This window comes from Anopheles arabiensis, chromosome 3, assembly GCF_016920715.1.
Source record: "Anopheles arabiensis isolate DONGOLA chromosome 3, AaraD3, whole genome shotgun sequence".
Taxonomy (NCBI): domain Eukaryota; kingdom Metazoa; phylum Arthropoda; class Insecta; order Diptera; family Culicidae; genus Anopheles; species Anopheles arabiensis.
In genome coordinates this window covers 61,785,922-61,802,477 of record NC_053518.1, presented here as the reverse complement: position 1 = coordinate 61,802,477, position 16,556 = coordinate 61,785,922, and the positions used below count along the sequence as shown (strand labels likewise).

Here is a 16,556-nt window from a genome sequence, read left to right as displayed (position 1 = left end):
TCCCATCGGCTGATATTTTCTTAACGGTCCGCTTGAAAGTATCAACGAACCTTTCAGCCTGCCCGTTAGACTGCGGATGATAGGGTGCCGTCGTTATGTGCTCGATGCCGTTCTGGAAGCAAAAAACTTAAAATCTTCGCTCGTAAACTGCGTACCGTTATCAGATACTAGAGTGGTTGGAACACCGAACCGGGCGAATATTCCGCGTAAGATGCCGATGGTTGCTGCGGATGTAGTGCTGCTCGTTCGAAATACTTCAGGCCATTTCGTGAACGAATCTACTACGATGAGGTAGAAATCTCCATCTAGTGGACCAGCATAGTCCACATGAATGCGCTGCCATGGACCTGCAGCTTTTGGCCAAGGAACGGGGCTTGAGTGAGGGGGTGATCGTGCAACTGCTTGGCACGCGTTACATGTTTTGACCCATTCTGTGATGTCAGCGTCCAAGGATGGCCAATAAAGGTAGCTTCTGGCCAATGCTTTCATCCGTTGTATGCCAGGATGACCGTGGTGTATTTGTTGCAGACATTGCTGTTGTAGAACTCGAGGAATCACCACCCTCTCCCCGAACAAAATACAACCATCAACGGTTGATAAAGCATCCTTACGTGCGAAGAAACGAGACAATTCCCCTGTGTAGGTTGCATTACTGGGCCATCCTTCACGTATGTAATGCACGAGCTTTTGCAGTAGGGGGTCTTTCCGTGTTTCTCTGATAAGGTCTGCAAAATTAAGTGGAGTGTTATGAAGCGCACTTACCACCATTGCTTTGATGTCTGTTTCTATGCATGCGATCACGGTGTCTTCTTCAGGTTTGGCTTGTGTGTTGATCAGGCGCGAAAGCAAGTCAGCGTTTCCGAAGTCATCGGTGCGTACATACTCTATGCTGAAATCATACGCTAGAAGAGTGAGTGCGAAACGCTGCAAACGGTTTGCGGTGACGGTCGGGATACCCTTCTTTGAGCCGAAAATATGAAGAAGAGGTCGATGGTCCGTTTGAAGAACAAAACGCCTGCCGAAGATCATTTTATGAAACTTTTTAACAGCGAAGATGATAGCCAAGCCTTCGCGATCGATTTGGCTATAATGACGCTCTGCTTCACTGAGGGCGCGGGAAGCATGTTGAATTACGCGCATTGCACCTCCAGGATACACGTGGCTAATCGTTGCGCCAAGGCCGATGGACGAAGCGTCTGCAGAAACGATTATCTTCTGCCGTGGATCATAGTGCGTTAGAAGTAGGTCGGACGATAGGAGAGACTTGAACGTTGCGAACGACTTTTTGCATTCTGGCGTCCAGCAGAATGAATTATTTGCCTTAAGCAAATTGTCTAACGGATAACGCAGCTTCCTCATATTCGGGATGAACTTCCCGTAATAATTAATTGCTCCCAGAAATGATCTCACACCGGATATGTCTTTCGGTTCAGGGAGCTTCTTTATAAGCTCGATTTTTGACGGATCTGGTCGTAACCCGTGGCTATCGATCACGTGTCCAAGGTACGTGATTTTCTGCTGTTTAAAAGCACATTTATCGGCTCGTATCGTAAATCCATATTCTTGAAGCCTGTGTAATACTTCTGCCAAATTTGTGTCATGCTCGTGTTCGCTACTTCCTCCTACGATGATATCGTCAAGATATCCTGATACGCCCTTAAGCCCTGCGAGCATTGTATCCATAAGTTGCTGGAAGGCAGCAGGAGCAACTTTGATGCCGGGCGGTAGGCGGTTGTAGTGGTACAAGCCTCTATGCGTATTTATGGTAAGTAGCGGTCTGTATTGAGGATCGATTTCGACTTGGAGAAAGGCGTCCGTTAAGTCGATTTTGCTGAATATGGTGCAGTTGGACAGCCTTGAAAATATGTCCTCTGGAAGTGGTAACGGGTAATCATGTGGTCTTAGCGCTTCGTTCAACCCAGTGGAATAATCGCCACATAGCCGAATTTTCCCGTTTGCCTTCTTAACCACTACTACCGGTGCTGCCCATACAGAAAACTTTACAGGTGTTATTATACCCAACTTTTCTAGCCTATCAAGCTCTAGATTTACAGGCTCTTGCATAGCGTATGCAACGGGTCTTTTTGGACGAAAGACTGGACGGCAGTTGTCTTTCAGCGTCAAGGTAACCCCTGCCTTTTTACATAGGCCTATTCCTTGAAAGACTGTTGGGAACCGTTCTTGCCATTGCTTCGGCGTGGTAGACGTACCTGTAACGTGGCAGCAAAAACTGTCCATCGGAACCGACCATAGAGCAAACGCGTCGATAACATCAGCACCTAAAAGTAACAAACGCGATTTAGAGACGCGAATCACGGTTTGCTTTGCCTGTCCATTCACTTCGACAGTGCACGGGAACTCTCCTTCCAGGGATAGGTTAGCACCTGAGGCGGTTCTAGCGATTACGGATGGTGCTGCTAACTGGGGACTGCCAATGAGCTTCCACGTTGTGTGATCTATCACAGTAATGTCGGAAGCCGTGTCCAACTGCATACGAACCGGTGTACCATTCATCGTAAGTGACACGAATCTGCGCCGTTGCTGTACACTCTGGACGTTCACTGTCACCATCCTTAATTGTGTTTTACGCTGCTTCCAGGGGCGTTTGCCGGGCTTACGGGATCTTATGGTGTTGCAATAGCCTTCTTTGTGGCCCGTCCGGGAACATGTTGTGCATCGGTGTTGCTTGTACGGGCAATCGCGGCTCCAATGCAGCCCTCCGCACGACCAACAAGGGGTAGTAGGATTGTCGCGCTTGGGTTGGAACTGACGTGGTGCGCGATGCATTTTTGTGTTTACTGCTAGAACACGCTCTGGTACCGGTGCCTCGATCATTGCGCTATCCTTTTTCAGGTTGATTAACCGATAGCACTCTGAAGAAAGCTGTTGCAAGGTCACGCAGGCCTTATCCTCAATGCGGGCTAGCAGTCGCGTCCTGATGTCTGCGTCGATCTCGTCTTTCAACCCGCACACGTACAGCAAACACTTGAACTCTTCCTCGTTCAACTTCTTCAGCTCGAACTCGACACACGCCTTGTTAATCCGACACGCATAGCTGAGATGATCCTCGGTCCGCGTCTTCATGATCTGCAAGCATTTGAACCGCTTGCTCAGCAGCGATTCTTGGGTGTCGAACAGGCATGTAAGTTTTTCCACAGTCTGCTCGAGTGAAAAATCCGGCGGGCGGCTCGGCATGATGAAGCTTAAGTAGCGATCGTGCTCGGATGGTCCCAGTTTGCGCAGCAACAATCGCACTTTGGCTGCGTCGTCGATCCTTGCCGCGTCCTTCTGGAACAGGTCGAGATAGCGTGAAAACCAGCTTTTGAAGGTTATACCAGTCTCCTTGTTGTATTGAAACTCTGAAATGTGGTGAGACAGAGTATCAATTATTTGTTCAGGCTGCAAGGTGGTGGGTGGGGCGCATTGGCTCGGCATGCGCGCGTGAAGAAAAATCTTTAAGCAGCTGCTGCTGCTGTGTCATTTGCTGTTGAAGCAAATTCATCATTTGCAGCATCGTTGCACTATCCGCGCTTCTAATGATGGCTGGTGACGCATTGTTTAGCGATGGCGTCGACGTAGGCTGCGATGGCGTCGACGTAGGCTGCGATGGCGGCTGGATTATCATCGGCGGTACTACTGATGCTCCTTCTCGATGCGCGAAATTTGGCATAGACACGCCTGGTACGCTGGCACGATTTTGCGATAATCGACGCGGGTCAACGTCCGCAAAAATATCCATCTGGTTTGCGTCGGCTTGCTCCATCCTACGACGCTTGCGACACGGTGGTCCTATGTTTGATACACTTGCACACGTTAAACTGAACACACGTTCAAGTAAATTGTTCTCGTCGCCACTTTTACGTTGCCGTGTGATATGTGGCCGAATAAGTGTTTACGACACAACGTAAATTAGATTAGATAAATAAACTTAATTTATTTCCGCCTTGTTACTGACACCACACCACATTCGTTGCTAGCTGTATCCCGACTGCCGCTCGCATCCCGATCGTGTAACGAGTAAGAATCGGGATCGCGGATCGGGACGAGTCTCTCGCTAGGACACTCGTGCCCATCAACCGACGAGAGAAAACATCTCGCAGAGAGGGCGCGTGAGTACCCTGCACGTACGCACCCAACAAAAACTACGTGTAGTTTTTGACGCTTCTGTCGTTCTGATACAGGTGTATCATTAAACGATTCGTTAATGGTAGGACCGGTAGTGCAGGACGATCTAATCAAAATCATTCTAAGATTCCGTATGTCGAAATATGCGTTGGTAGCCGACATAGAAAAAATGTATCGGCAAATATTAGTCCACGAATCAGACCGTCCGTTACAGCGCATAGTTTGGAAATCAGATACAGATAAACCGGTACAAATATTTCAACTGAAAACAGTTACTTATGGTACTTCAGCTGCACGTTATCTAGAGACCCGATGCTTAACCCAACTTGCAAAAGAAAGTGAAAATACACACCCTGTTGCTTCAAAAGTGCTCAACAGAGACTTTTACATGGACGATCTGTTGACAGGAGTAAACGATCTGGAACATGGTACTTTACTCTGCAGTCAACTGATTTCGTTGCTCGATTCAGCTGGCTTTCGTCTACACAAATGGGCGTCTAACGCCACAGAACTTCTCGCAAATATTCCTAAACAGCTTCAAGACGAAAGATCCATCCTACAGCTTGACGAATCATCAAAACCCATAAAAACTCTCGGTTTAAAATGAGATACCACGAGCGACAAATTCATCATCGATGCACCTAAATGGCCTGATCACAACCTTATCACGAAACGTACCGTACTATCAGATACATCACGCTTATTCGACCCATTGGGATTGGTCGGACCTCTAATCTTGCTAGCTAAACTTTTTTTGCAGGATCTGTGGAAGGAACAGATCAGTTGGGACGAACCATTATCTAATGTATTTGAGCAACGATGGTTGTTCATCCGTGACAATCTGGCGCAACTGCATGATCTTACTATTCCTCGATGGGTGATGTCTACATCCAAACCCATATGCGTAGAGCTTCATGGCTTTTGTGACGCGTCCGAAAAGGCCTATGGAGCATGCGTTTATGTCCGTACAGTAGATCAGTCCGGAAACATATCATCTAACCTACTTGTTTCCAAATCACGTGTGGCTCCCATAGGAAACTCAAAGAAGGAGCGAAAGATAAGTTTGCCCAGATTGGAGTTGTGTGCTGCTCATTTGCTCGCTCAACTTTATCAAAAGGTACGTACATCCTTACAAGCCGATCTTACAACATATTTCTGGTCAGATTCCACCATTGTCTTACACTGGTTGTCGTCGCCATCATCACGCTGGAAGAACTTCATAGCAAACCGTGTATCTGACATTCAACACCTGACTTCTGGTAACTGGCACCATGTTCCTAGCGTACAAAATCCCGCAGATTTTATATATCGTGGAGCGAACCCTGATCAACTGGCATGCTGTCAATCGTGATGGCATGGCCCTGACTGGTTGACTAAGTCACCAGAATTTTGGCCGATTCAGCAACATTTACCTGATCATCAAGCTAGCAATGAAGTGCTAGAAGAACGAACCGTACTACTTAACCAGACCATCGAAACGAATCCCATAGTTTTGTTGTACTCATTTTACCCCAAACTGCAGCAACGTGTTGCATGGATACGTCGTTTTTTGTACAACATCAAACCAGCTAACAAAGATAAACGTCTTTACCCGTACCTCACTCTACAAGAACTTCAAGAGGCAACCAAATGTCTTGTACGAATGGCTCAAAAAGAAGTTTTTGGTGCCGAATTTTTAAGTCTGCAAAAATCTGGCCAAGTTGATTCTAATTCCCGTCTGAAATCGCTTACCCCATACCTGGACGATGATTTACTGCATGTTGGCGGGAGACTTCGTCATGCTGATGTGTCTCCGTCATTCCTGTGTGAGCTGTTTTCGAAATCGACCAACCCCGCTGGAACAGCTCATGGGAGACCTGCCGCGGGAACGTGTCACACCAACCTTACCCTTCTTACGGACTGGAGTGGACTTATGTGGTCATATTTTCTACAAATATCCTAATCGAATAGCTCAACCAGTCAAGGGCTATGTAGCTATCTTCGTTTGTCTGGTCGTAAAAGCAGTACATATAGAGATGGTTGCAGATCTCTCTACCAACGCCTTCCTGGCCGCCCTTCGACGCTTCGTGTCACGACGTGGTCAACCACAGCTGATCGAGTGTGAAAACGCGAAAAACTTCATCGGAGCTTCTCGAGAAGTGGCACAAGTAGCAAAACAATTTCAAACTCAGCAGTTTCAACAGACCGTTATCAAATCATGTGCCAACGAGAGTATCGAATTTAAATTCATACCGCCACGTTCCCCCAATTTCGGCGGATTGTGGGAAGCCGCTGTAAAGTCATTTAAGACTCATCTCAAACCCACCATCGGAAACGCTATTCTTACTTACGAAGAATTTACTACCTTGCTAACCCAAATCGAAGCTTGTTTGAATTCTAGGCCCCTTACACCGATGTCTTCTGACCCGAACGATTATGAAGCTCTGACCCCGGCACATTTCCTAATACACCGCTCTATCGTGGGACTTGCGGAACCATCTTACGAGTCGAGACCTATCAACCGACTGGACCGTTACGAACAGGTACAAGAGTTTCTGCGCCGCTTGTGGAATCGATGGTCATCGGACTACCTATCGGGCCTTCATCCTAAGACCAAGTGGACTAAACCACGAGATAACATCACCCTGTGCACTATGGTTTTGGTGAAGGAAGATAATCTTCCCCCGCGTAAATGGTGTTTAGGGCGAGTAACGGACATCGTGAAAGGAGCGGATGGAAACGTCCGAGAATTTTTGTTAGAACTAAGGATGGTGATTTCAAAAGGACTATCTCTAAGCTTTGCGTCCTCCCAATCAGACAGACAACTTCAGAGGAGTGTTGATTCAACGGGGGGGGGGGGGAGGATGTTGAGGAAATCGTATTCCGTTTAGCATACGTGCGCGCGAGAGAGAGAGAAGAGAAAGAGAGGGAACTTAATAACTTAGAAATAAACTTGTGAATTAACAACATCTTACCAACATATACAGTGTTCGGACAATTAAAAGTGCATATCACATCTAACCCCAAATCCCCCACAGAGGTAATACCTCGATAGTTCACTGCTTCGTTTTTGCTGCCCTTTTTGTGGATGGGTGTTAGCCATGAGACCTTCCACAGTGATGGAAAGGTTCCTGTGCGTAGAGATTCGTTAAAAATCTTAGTTAAAACAGGAGCTACCGATACGGCACAACGCTTGAGAATTGTCGCTGGGATACCATCTGGCCCCTCGGAGTATGACGACTTTAGACGCTCGATTTTTTGGGTAACCAGGGTCTCGGTGACGATAGGTAGCGTGACATGAATTGCATCTGCCGGAGTGTTCACGAGTGCGGAAGCAACAGTCTCCGGATGTGTGATGTTAGAGATGAAGCTATCCTCGAAACGCGTGGCGAACAGTTCACAAATATCTAATGGCGAGTGTGCACAATTATCCTTATACCGAATAGTCCCGGGGAGGCCAGTTGACTTGCGCATGTTGTCGGCAAAGCTCCAAAAGCGGCGAGGATACTTTCGCAAGCTTCGTTCAGTCTGGCGTATATATCGACGATAGCAGACTCTATTATAACGTCGATAAAGTGCATGAACACCATTGTAGTAAAGCCGACACGGTGTGGACCGACTAGCGCGCAAATAGCCATAAGCGGCTCGCTTTGCTTTTTTTAGGGCATGCAATGTGCGGTCACCCCACGGCGGTCCGCGATGGGGCTTTTAAATAGGAGCACATTCACGCAATGCGGCCCGCATAAACTCTGAGAAATCGTTCGTGGCATGGTCAATGGATGTATAGTTAGAGCATTGAAAGGATTGGTTGAAGGAGCAGATCAGTCTCTTGAGTTTAGTAAGGTCAGCATGTGCGTAATTGAGCTTTATTTCCGTAACAGTGGTAGCGTGATTCATAGACGATGCTGTGATTTCCAAATCAAATTCGAGCGGTGAGTGATAGCAGTCTATTGGCAGCAGCGGGTGCTCGCTGACGCGTATGAGCGAAGAAGTTGTTGCACTTGACCAATTTCCGTATGCAAGGTCTAAAATGCGCCCCATAGAGTTAGTGTTGTTATTCAGTTGGTAAAGCGCATTCTGGTGCAGTCCATCGACGAATTGGGCGCTACGAACTGAACTAGTATGAGGTTCAAAAAACACAAAAGGGGTTTCATGATTCGATTGCGCAGGCGACCAGGAAAGAGCGGGTTGGTTAAAGTCTCCCACGAGCACGAATCTGTCGTTTGGACCTAGTGTGTCGCAAATGCTGTTGACGGTGTCCAGTAATGCATTTATTTTTCCTTCGTCTGTGCTATGGTTGCGAGGAAGGTAGGCAGCAGCAATGTATAATCGGTACGTCGGGAGCTGAATGCAGATGCAAGCGAATTCAAGTGTTTGCGCAATGAGAGCGGAGAGCGGAACTCACCGCAATTAGTACTCTACCGCCTCGAGATAGAGAGCTGTTTGCGGCATTTCTATCGCATCGATACCCGTCCGGCAAAATGAGTGTATTTTTTGAGTGATTTGAGTACCGTCCCCCCACGCAAACAATGAGACCCCAAATTTTGAGTGATTCAGGCCGAGGGGTATGAGGAAGCTTGAGGAAGCAAGGAGAAGCGCGATGCGAATGCGATGAGAGTTCGCATTCTGTTTTACACGCGCGCTTCACTAACACCAATACAAATACCGTGCTTTGACGAGCCGTCTGTGAATGTGTGTGTGTCTTCTTTTAGCGAGCTCAACTTGGAGCTGCTCGTCACATCGTGTTGTCTCGCTTACACTACAGCATCGAACCATCGCTCCGTATGTCCCCCCCTCCTACGCATAAAAAACCACCAGTACAGCGCGACGCTTTGCCGGAGATGGTTGTGCGCGTTTGGTTCTAAGTCCCGCGCGCAGTGTTTGTGCGTTGATGCGCATTTCATTGAAAGTCTCGTGCGCCGGTGTGTTTTGGTGAAGTGTGCAGTGAATAAACAGTGTGCACAGACGCACATGCAGTGCGTGGATAGACAGGTAAGAATTTACTGAACAGAGTCAACGCAGATTGTCGACAAGTTTCCCGCAGTCTGGCTCGACCCGGTACTTTGCTGTATGACGTCATTCGTGAGTATAAAGGATTCTGAATGTGTTGTGAAAGTGTACTTTATGTTTCAATAAAGTGTTTAGTGAAATAAAAAATGACCGTGTTTGTGTTTGTTGTTAGAATAAGTGCGTATTTGCGATCGTGTCTATTCATGAAAGAAAACGAGAAACGAAAGAAACAACTATCTTTACATGTGTTCGTAGCATGCGGCTCGAAAGAACACGAACACATTGACAACAGCGTAGCGCACCGTGCGTTACGGGTGGGGGGGAGGGCTCGCGCGAGGGTGTAACTCATTCGTCGAAGGGGCACTGTATTTCGACAGCGTAACTCAAATCACTCAAAAAATACACTCATTTTGCCGGACGGGTTATAACGAAATGCGCATCAACGCACAAACACTGCGTGCGGGACTTAGAACGAAACGCGCACAACCATCTCCGACAAAGCATCGCGCTGTACTGGTGGTTTTGTACGCGTAGGAGGGTCCTACAAACAACGAGCGGGATATTTTATCATGGTGTGTAAAAACCTACCCGTCAGACAAAGAGAACGAAATTTTCAGGCGAGGGGTAGGTAGAAACACGCGGTGGGGGTCCGGCCCGAAGTCGGATCCAAAGTCCGTTGTTTTGGGCTCGAAATTAAAAATGGCGGATGGAGCGCTACCACGGAGAGAATGCGCTCTCTTGCTTGCCTTTAAAATACACGAGGCGCTCTCGCTGTAAAGAACGCTCGCTCGCGCTGTTTCATCGTATTTTCCTCATACCCCTTCCTTCCCATTTCTTTCGGCTTGCGCTGAACTGGTACCCCCTCCCACTTGATTCCAGCGAATTGCGCTGCGCTGGACTGACACCCCCTCCCGCTCGTTTCTTTCGTAGCGCGCTGTGCGCTTCCCTTCATTCGGACTTGGTGCACCCGAATCAAAACAAAAACTTGAACACATCAAACTTGGTTTACATTTTATCACTTTTATTGAAAATAAAAGCACATTTAAATAAAATACATAGCTTCACACAATCTTGCTTCCAAACCACACACATTCATTATATAAAAAAAAATCGTCGTATTTCAAATAGCCGTCTAACCGCGTGGATCCCGTTGTTGATGTTCAATACAGCAAAAAATATTGAAATAAAGCAGCGCAAATCACACATTTAAGTTAAATGGTAAAAGAAAAGCGCAGCTTCATTTCAATGTGCACAACACTTCAACACTTAGCGAAACTTAGATCGCCCGGGACTTAGGCTAACACGCGCGCAGCCTTTCACAGCGAACGCTTGAGCTGAACCAAGGATAATGTATTTAGAAGGTTGATTTTTACCGCTTTTGCTGGGCGACATTGTGGGGGACATCTGTCACTCTCTGCATACAAATTTCATTACCCCGCACCAGCCTTCCCCGATTTTTTATACCGGAGCCCCCGGAAGAGATGTGTCAAGTCGAGAAATGTCATTTTGCTCTGAACAACTTCACCTTGTCATTTATAACACCTTGAGCTGAACTGACGATTTCGTGTGGTGGCAAGAAGGGGAGCGCACAGAGAACACTGCACTAGTGCGAGCGAGACACCGATACCCGCATGCCGCTGCGAGAAAACCAAACTGAGCGCGCAGGCTGAAAGTGAACGCACACATTCACACATGTGTAATTGTGTGAGTGCAAAAACTGTGTAGAAACCAAAACACGCTCGTGCCGCCGCGTAATTCCGCGTATTTCCAACCGTCTCCCCATGCTTCTACATGCCCCTCGCCTGAAAGTTGCACACTTTTTCATTCTCATTGCTAGTAGGGTAGAGTTAAGCGCGCTCTCCGCGGAGAATCGGTGTGAAATACACGGAGGCGAGAGCGCGTTTTGGTTTCTACATTTTTGACACTAACACAGCTACAAATTTGTAAATGTGTGCGTTTAGTTTCCGCCAGTGCGTTCAGTTTGATCTGCTCGCAGCGCTGTGCTGATATCGGTGTCTCGCTTGCACTGCTGCACCGAAAGTTCCTCTGTGTGCTCTCATTCTTGCTACCACATGAAATCGTCAGTACAGCTCAAGGATCGGCAGCGAGCGGCCGCACGTGTGCTGATCAGCCTAAGTCCTGGACGCTTGGTGTTTTAATTTTATAAAGTGTTCAAGTGTTCAAGTGTTGTGCGAATTCAAATGAAGCTGCGCGAATGATTCGTAATGCATGTTATGTACATCGCGCAGCTTCATTTCATACCTTTTTACAGCAATCAACGTGTGCAACAGGATCTACGCAGATATTCGGCAACTTCAACGTTTGCATCGATGGAGCGATCGATTTTATTTTAGTCAAATATTGTGTATCAACTTACGTAATGTGTGAAATCGTGTAAAATTAAAGTGTAAATGTTTCAATAAAGTAATGAAAAAAAAATTTACGCGTGTTTGTGTTTTTGTTTAGCTTTCGATAACAAAAAAAATACGCAACGAGTATGAGCAATCGCTGAACGAAAGAAACGCACACAGCGCAACACGAAAGAAACAAACACAAGCACACGAAAGGATGGGCATGGGCGCGAGCATTGAGAGAGCGCACCGTGTATTTCATATTGGAGCGGGAGAGAACCGTGGTACCGATTTTCTCTCCTTTTTTAAGCCTACCCGACAGACAAACGGGGCGAGTACCGGCTTCGAACGACGAAATCCGTTCGACGCTCATGAGAGAATGAGAATCATGAGATACAACTGTCAAGCATCTAAAGACGTTTATATCTACGATTCAAGGATGTTTAAGTTTTGAATTTTGATTTTTTTGGCCGTTGGTATTGGATTTCATTCGTTACATCATTATTGGATGATTTGTTATGAATTATAAGGTAGCTTTACTCACTTTCTTTAAATTTGAATTTAAGTTATTTCAAATTTAGGAGGGACGACAGGATTGGATTTACTTTATAAAAAAAGTATAAAAATACTGATTGATTTTATTTTAAAGAGTTGAATGAAAAACATAAGAGTTGAATGAAAAATACGAAAAACATTAAATTTGACCTTTACATGATAATTCAAATATCTATGTATATATATATTGATATATATATATATATATATATATATATATATATATATATATATATATATATATATATATATATATATATATATATATATATATATATATATATATATATATATATATATATATATATATATATATATATTTAAATATATACTAGCTGGCCCGACAAACTGAGTTATTCCGAAAAAAAACTAAAATATTCCATTTTTGCTTTTTTTACTTGGGATAGTTATATTGTGCCCGTATCCCCTCAGGATCCGATCATCGAGTGTAAACCGCCAAGTACACCAAGTGTCAAAGTGCTGTACACAATACAACAACAATCCTGCTCTTTGTATGGGAGTTAGAAAATCGTTATTAAATTATGTTTAGTGTAACATCTGAACGATTTTTAAGTCTTAAAACCTATTCTCATACCACCATAAGGTGTGTGCAAAGTTTCGTTGAAAATGATCCAGCCGTTTCGGAGTTTGCTCGCAACAAACACCGTGACACGAGATTTATATATATATATATATATATATATATATATATATATATATATATATATATATATATATATATATATATATATATATATATATATATATATATATATTTATATATATATATATATATATATATATATATATATATATATATATATATATATATCTTTTTATTATAGATATTTGTATGTATATTTATATTCCGATTTGTTTTATGTTTTTTATATGAATTTTCAAAACTGATGAAAACTTTTTTTATTGGAAATAGATCACAAAACATTTTCAAAATGCTACATACCTCTAAGTTCAATTCACTTCAATCATTTAAAGCAAAATTTGAAGCAAAACGTTACATTGAAAACAACATTCGTTCCAAATCCGCAGCGCAAAACCTCGCGGATTTCTCCCCATACAAACAGGAACGTTCGACCCCGGCAGGTAGAACTCATTCTTTCGCGCGCTTCTTACGGTCTCTCAATGGTACGTTATTTTAAAACTGAGCGCCAAGTGAGCGCCTTCTGACAACCGCGGCGAACGGATCTCGTCGTTCGAAGCCCAAGTCGCCCCGAAAGAGAACGAAATTTTCAGGCGAGGGGTAGGTAGAAACACGCGGTGGGGGTCCGGCCCGAAGTCGGATCCAAAGTCCGTTGTTTTGGGCTCGAAATTAAAAATGGCGGATGGAGCGCTACCACGGAGAGAATGCGCTCTCTTGCTTGCCTTTAAAATACACCAGGCGCTCTCGCTGTAAAGAACGCTCGCTCGCGCTGTTTCATCGTATTTTCCTCATACCCCTTCCTTCCCGTTTCTTTCGGCTTGCGCTGCGCTGAACTGGTATGTACCCCCTTCCACTTGATTCCAGCGACTTGCGCTGCGCTGGACTGACACTGAGTGAGATAAACTCACGCACACCGAGCCCGACCGGCCAAGATCCTGCGGTAAGTGCTTTCCCGACAGACAAAGAGAACGAAATTTTCAGGCGAGGGGTAGGTAGAAACACGCGGTGGGGGCCCGGCCCAAGATCGGATCCAAAGTCCGTTGTTTTGGGCTCGAAATTAAAAATGGCGGATGGAGCGCTACCACGGAGAGAATGCGCTCTCTTGCTTGCCTTTAAAATACACGAGGCGCTCTCGCTGTAAAGAACGCTCGCTCGCGCTGTTTCATCGTATTTTCCTCATACCCCTTCCTTCCCGTTTCTTTCGGCTTGCGCAGCGCTGAACTGGTACCCCCTCCCACTTGATTCCAGCGAATTGCGCTGCGCTGGACTGACACCCCTCCCGCTCGTTTCTTTCGTAGCGCGCTGTGCGCTTCCCTTCATTCGGACTTGGTGCACCCGAATCAAAACAAAAACTTGAACACATCAAACTTGGTTTATATTTTATCACTTTTATTGAAAATAAAGGGGCATTTTCATACATAGCTTCACACAATCTTGCCACAAAATCACACACATTATTTATATAAAAAAAATCGCCGTATTTAAAATAGTCGCCTAACTGCATGGATACCGTTGTTGATGTTCAATAAAGCAAACAAATATTAAAATGAAGCAACGCAAATCACACATTTAGGATAAATGATAAAAAAAGCGCAGCTTCATTTCAATGTGCACAACACTTCAACACTTAGCGAAACTTCGATCGCCCGGGACTTAGGCTAAAACGCGCGCAGCCTTTCACGGCGAACGCTTGAGCTGAACTGACGATTTCGTGTGGTGGCAAGAAGGGGGAGCGCACAGAGGAACACTCGCTGCACTAGTGCGAGCGAGACACCGATACCCTCATGCCGCTGCGAGAAAACCAAACTGAGCGCGCAGGCTGAAAGTGAACGCACACATTCACACATGTGTAATTGTGTGAGTGCAAAAACTGTGTAGAAACCAAAACACACTCGCGCCTCCGAGCAATTCCGCGAATTTCCAACCGTCTCCCCATGCTTCTACATGCCCCTCGCCTGAAAGTCGCACACTTTTTCATTCTCATTGCTAGTAGGGTTATCTCGAAGAGCAGCGATAATTCTAACCTTAAAAGTTAGTGAACTAACCGAGGTTGTTCCCGCTTTCAGCAAACTAAAAGCGATGACGTCCGTGGTGTCCAACTGTGATTTTACCATCGACACTACCTGGTCAACGGTGACGGTTTTAGCTAACTTAGATAGATGTAGCCACATATAGTTTGTTCTTGGTATTTGTGACACGGTTGGGATCGACGTGATGGTGGTATCGGTTCCTGTTATTATTGGTGGTAGTGAAGGGCGATTTCTTTGGTGAGTAATGTCGGTGTCTGTATTTACAGGGTATAGTGGAGCATTGTCAACAACAATGGCTTCCGTGGATGCAACAACGTCACGGAACAACCTTCTACGCTTTCCACTCGGGAGGACATCTGGGGGCGGTACGTTGAAGCGTTCACTAGGAGCTTGGTGAGCCGCGGCAAAACTGGCAAAGCCCTCACGGATTTCGTGCATCACAGGCGGGACTAAAGCAGCTTTCATCACCTCGACAGCGGCAGTAAGAGCCGCCTGAAAGCCGACCTGCATACCCGTTGTTTTGACTGCTTTACTATGTGGGTTGCCAAGAGCATTCGAACACCCTACACAGCTCCAATGAAGAGATGCCGTCCGTTTTCCCTCTTCGATCACAGTGAAAGGTAATTTAGTGCACGCTGAGTGATATACAGCATCACAGAACGAGCACATAATACCACACTCAAGCGATTCAAGTGGAACAGAGCAGTCACAACAAACTCCCTCCATTTTAGTTGCCGTTGCAGATAGATGCCACAGGACTCAGGAACAAACGCAGGAATACAGCAAAGTCAGGAATGGTTGTGACGAACAATTGAAGGCAGGACTACCAGAGACAGCTTATGTCACAGCTAAGCGGCAGTTTGACGAAAATTAGGCCGAAACGACAAAATAAATCACGAATTTACGCGGAGCACAGTGAGAAAACACACTCTGTCGTCAGCTGTCAACTGTCAACATAGTTGATACCGATTGGTCCTTTATTGATGCTGACTGCGACATAAATCAAGCTGTAGCAGCGTTTACTAATGTAATCACTTCCGCCTTCCCTTCCTGCTGTCCTCTCCTTAAACCCGCTCCTAATCCTAAGTGGTCGACCAGAGCTTTACGTCTATTAAAATCGGACAAAAACCGCGCTCATCGCGCCTACCGTTTAAATAATACTTTACACAATCTTTGTGTATATAAATATGCGGCTAAGGCTTATCGTCTTCTTAATCGCCATCTGTATCGTCGCTACATCCGGCGTCTTCAAATGCGCCTCTCTATTGATCCTGAGTCATTCTTTCGTTTTGCGAACTCTAGGCGAGGCTCTGCTAGCCCTGTTTCTTGATCTGTCCTCTGCTACGTCCAATCCTGATATATGTAATCTGTTTGCCAAATATTTCTCTAGTGTATTTGTCAATCCCAGTTCTTTTAAGGTTCCTTTGGACGTAGGCTTGTCTTACACGCCCTCTGATATGATATCATGTAATTCAGTCGTTGTAAGCGAAAGTCTAGTAAAATCCACTTTGTCCAAACTTAAAACTTCGTTTTCACTAGGCCCCGACGGCATCCCTGCCTGTGTTTTGAAAAAATGTGGCAATACCCTCACTCCTATTCTCACTCGTCTTTTTTCTCGCTCGCTTAGTGTAGGGATTTTTCCTAGTCAATGGAAACTAGCATGGCTTGTTCCCATTTACAAGAAAGGTAATCTCACACTAGCATCAAACTACAGAGGCTGAACAATCGCGAACGTTTCGGATATGATTTTGCGTGGGCTGAATATTTACCGATATGTTTGAATTTCCAAAGTGCAAGAGAAAGTGTATTCATTATGTTGCCCTATTTATAATTTTTTCTAAGATT

At 45.4% G+C, this 16,556-nt stretch overlaps 1 protein-coding gene and 1 long non-coding RNA gene across 2 annotated transcripts; one reads left to right on the top strand and one right to left on the bottom strand.

Moving 5' to 3' along the window:
* Positions 1 to 775: 775 nt before the first annotated feature.
* LOC120903475 (uncharacterized protein K02A2.6-like) lies at positions 776 to 3,435 on the bottom strand. The gene is made up of 2 exons (XM_040312920.1): positions 957 to 3,435; positions 776 to 889 (listed from the first exon to the last, which is right to left on the bottom strand). The coding sequence occupies exons 1-2, from the start codon at positions 3,433 to 3,435 to the stop codon at positions 885 to 887; spliced, it is 2,484 nt and encodes an 827-aa protein (XP_040168854.1). The 3' UTR covers positions 776 to 884.
* Positions 3,436 to 14,962: 11,527 nt separating this feature from the next.
* LOC120903535 lies at positions 14,963 to 15,658 on the top strand. The gene is made up of 2 exons (XR_005739613.1): positions 14,963 to 15,331; positions 15,443 to 15,658. It is a non-coding gene; the product is annotated as an uncharacterized LOC120903535 (long non-coding RNA).
* Positions 15,659 to 16,556: the final 898 nt, after the last annotated feature.

Bases quoted from the DNA above. Each gene is read 5' to 3' on its own strand.
- LOC120903475 (XM_040312920.1), bottom strand. From the start codon at position 3,435: ATGCCGAGCCAATGCGCCCCACCCACCACCTTGCAGCCTGAACAAATA.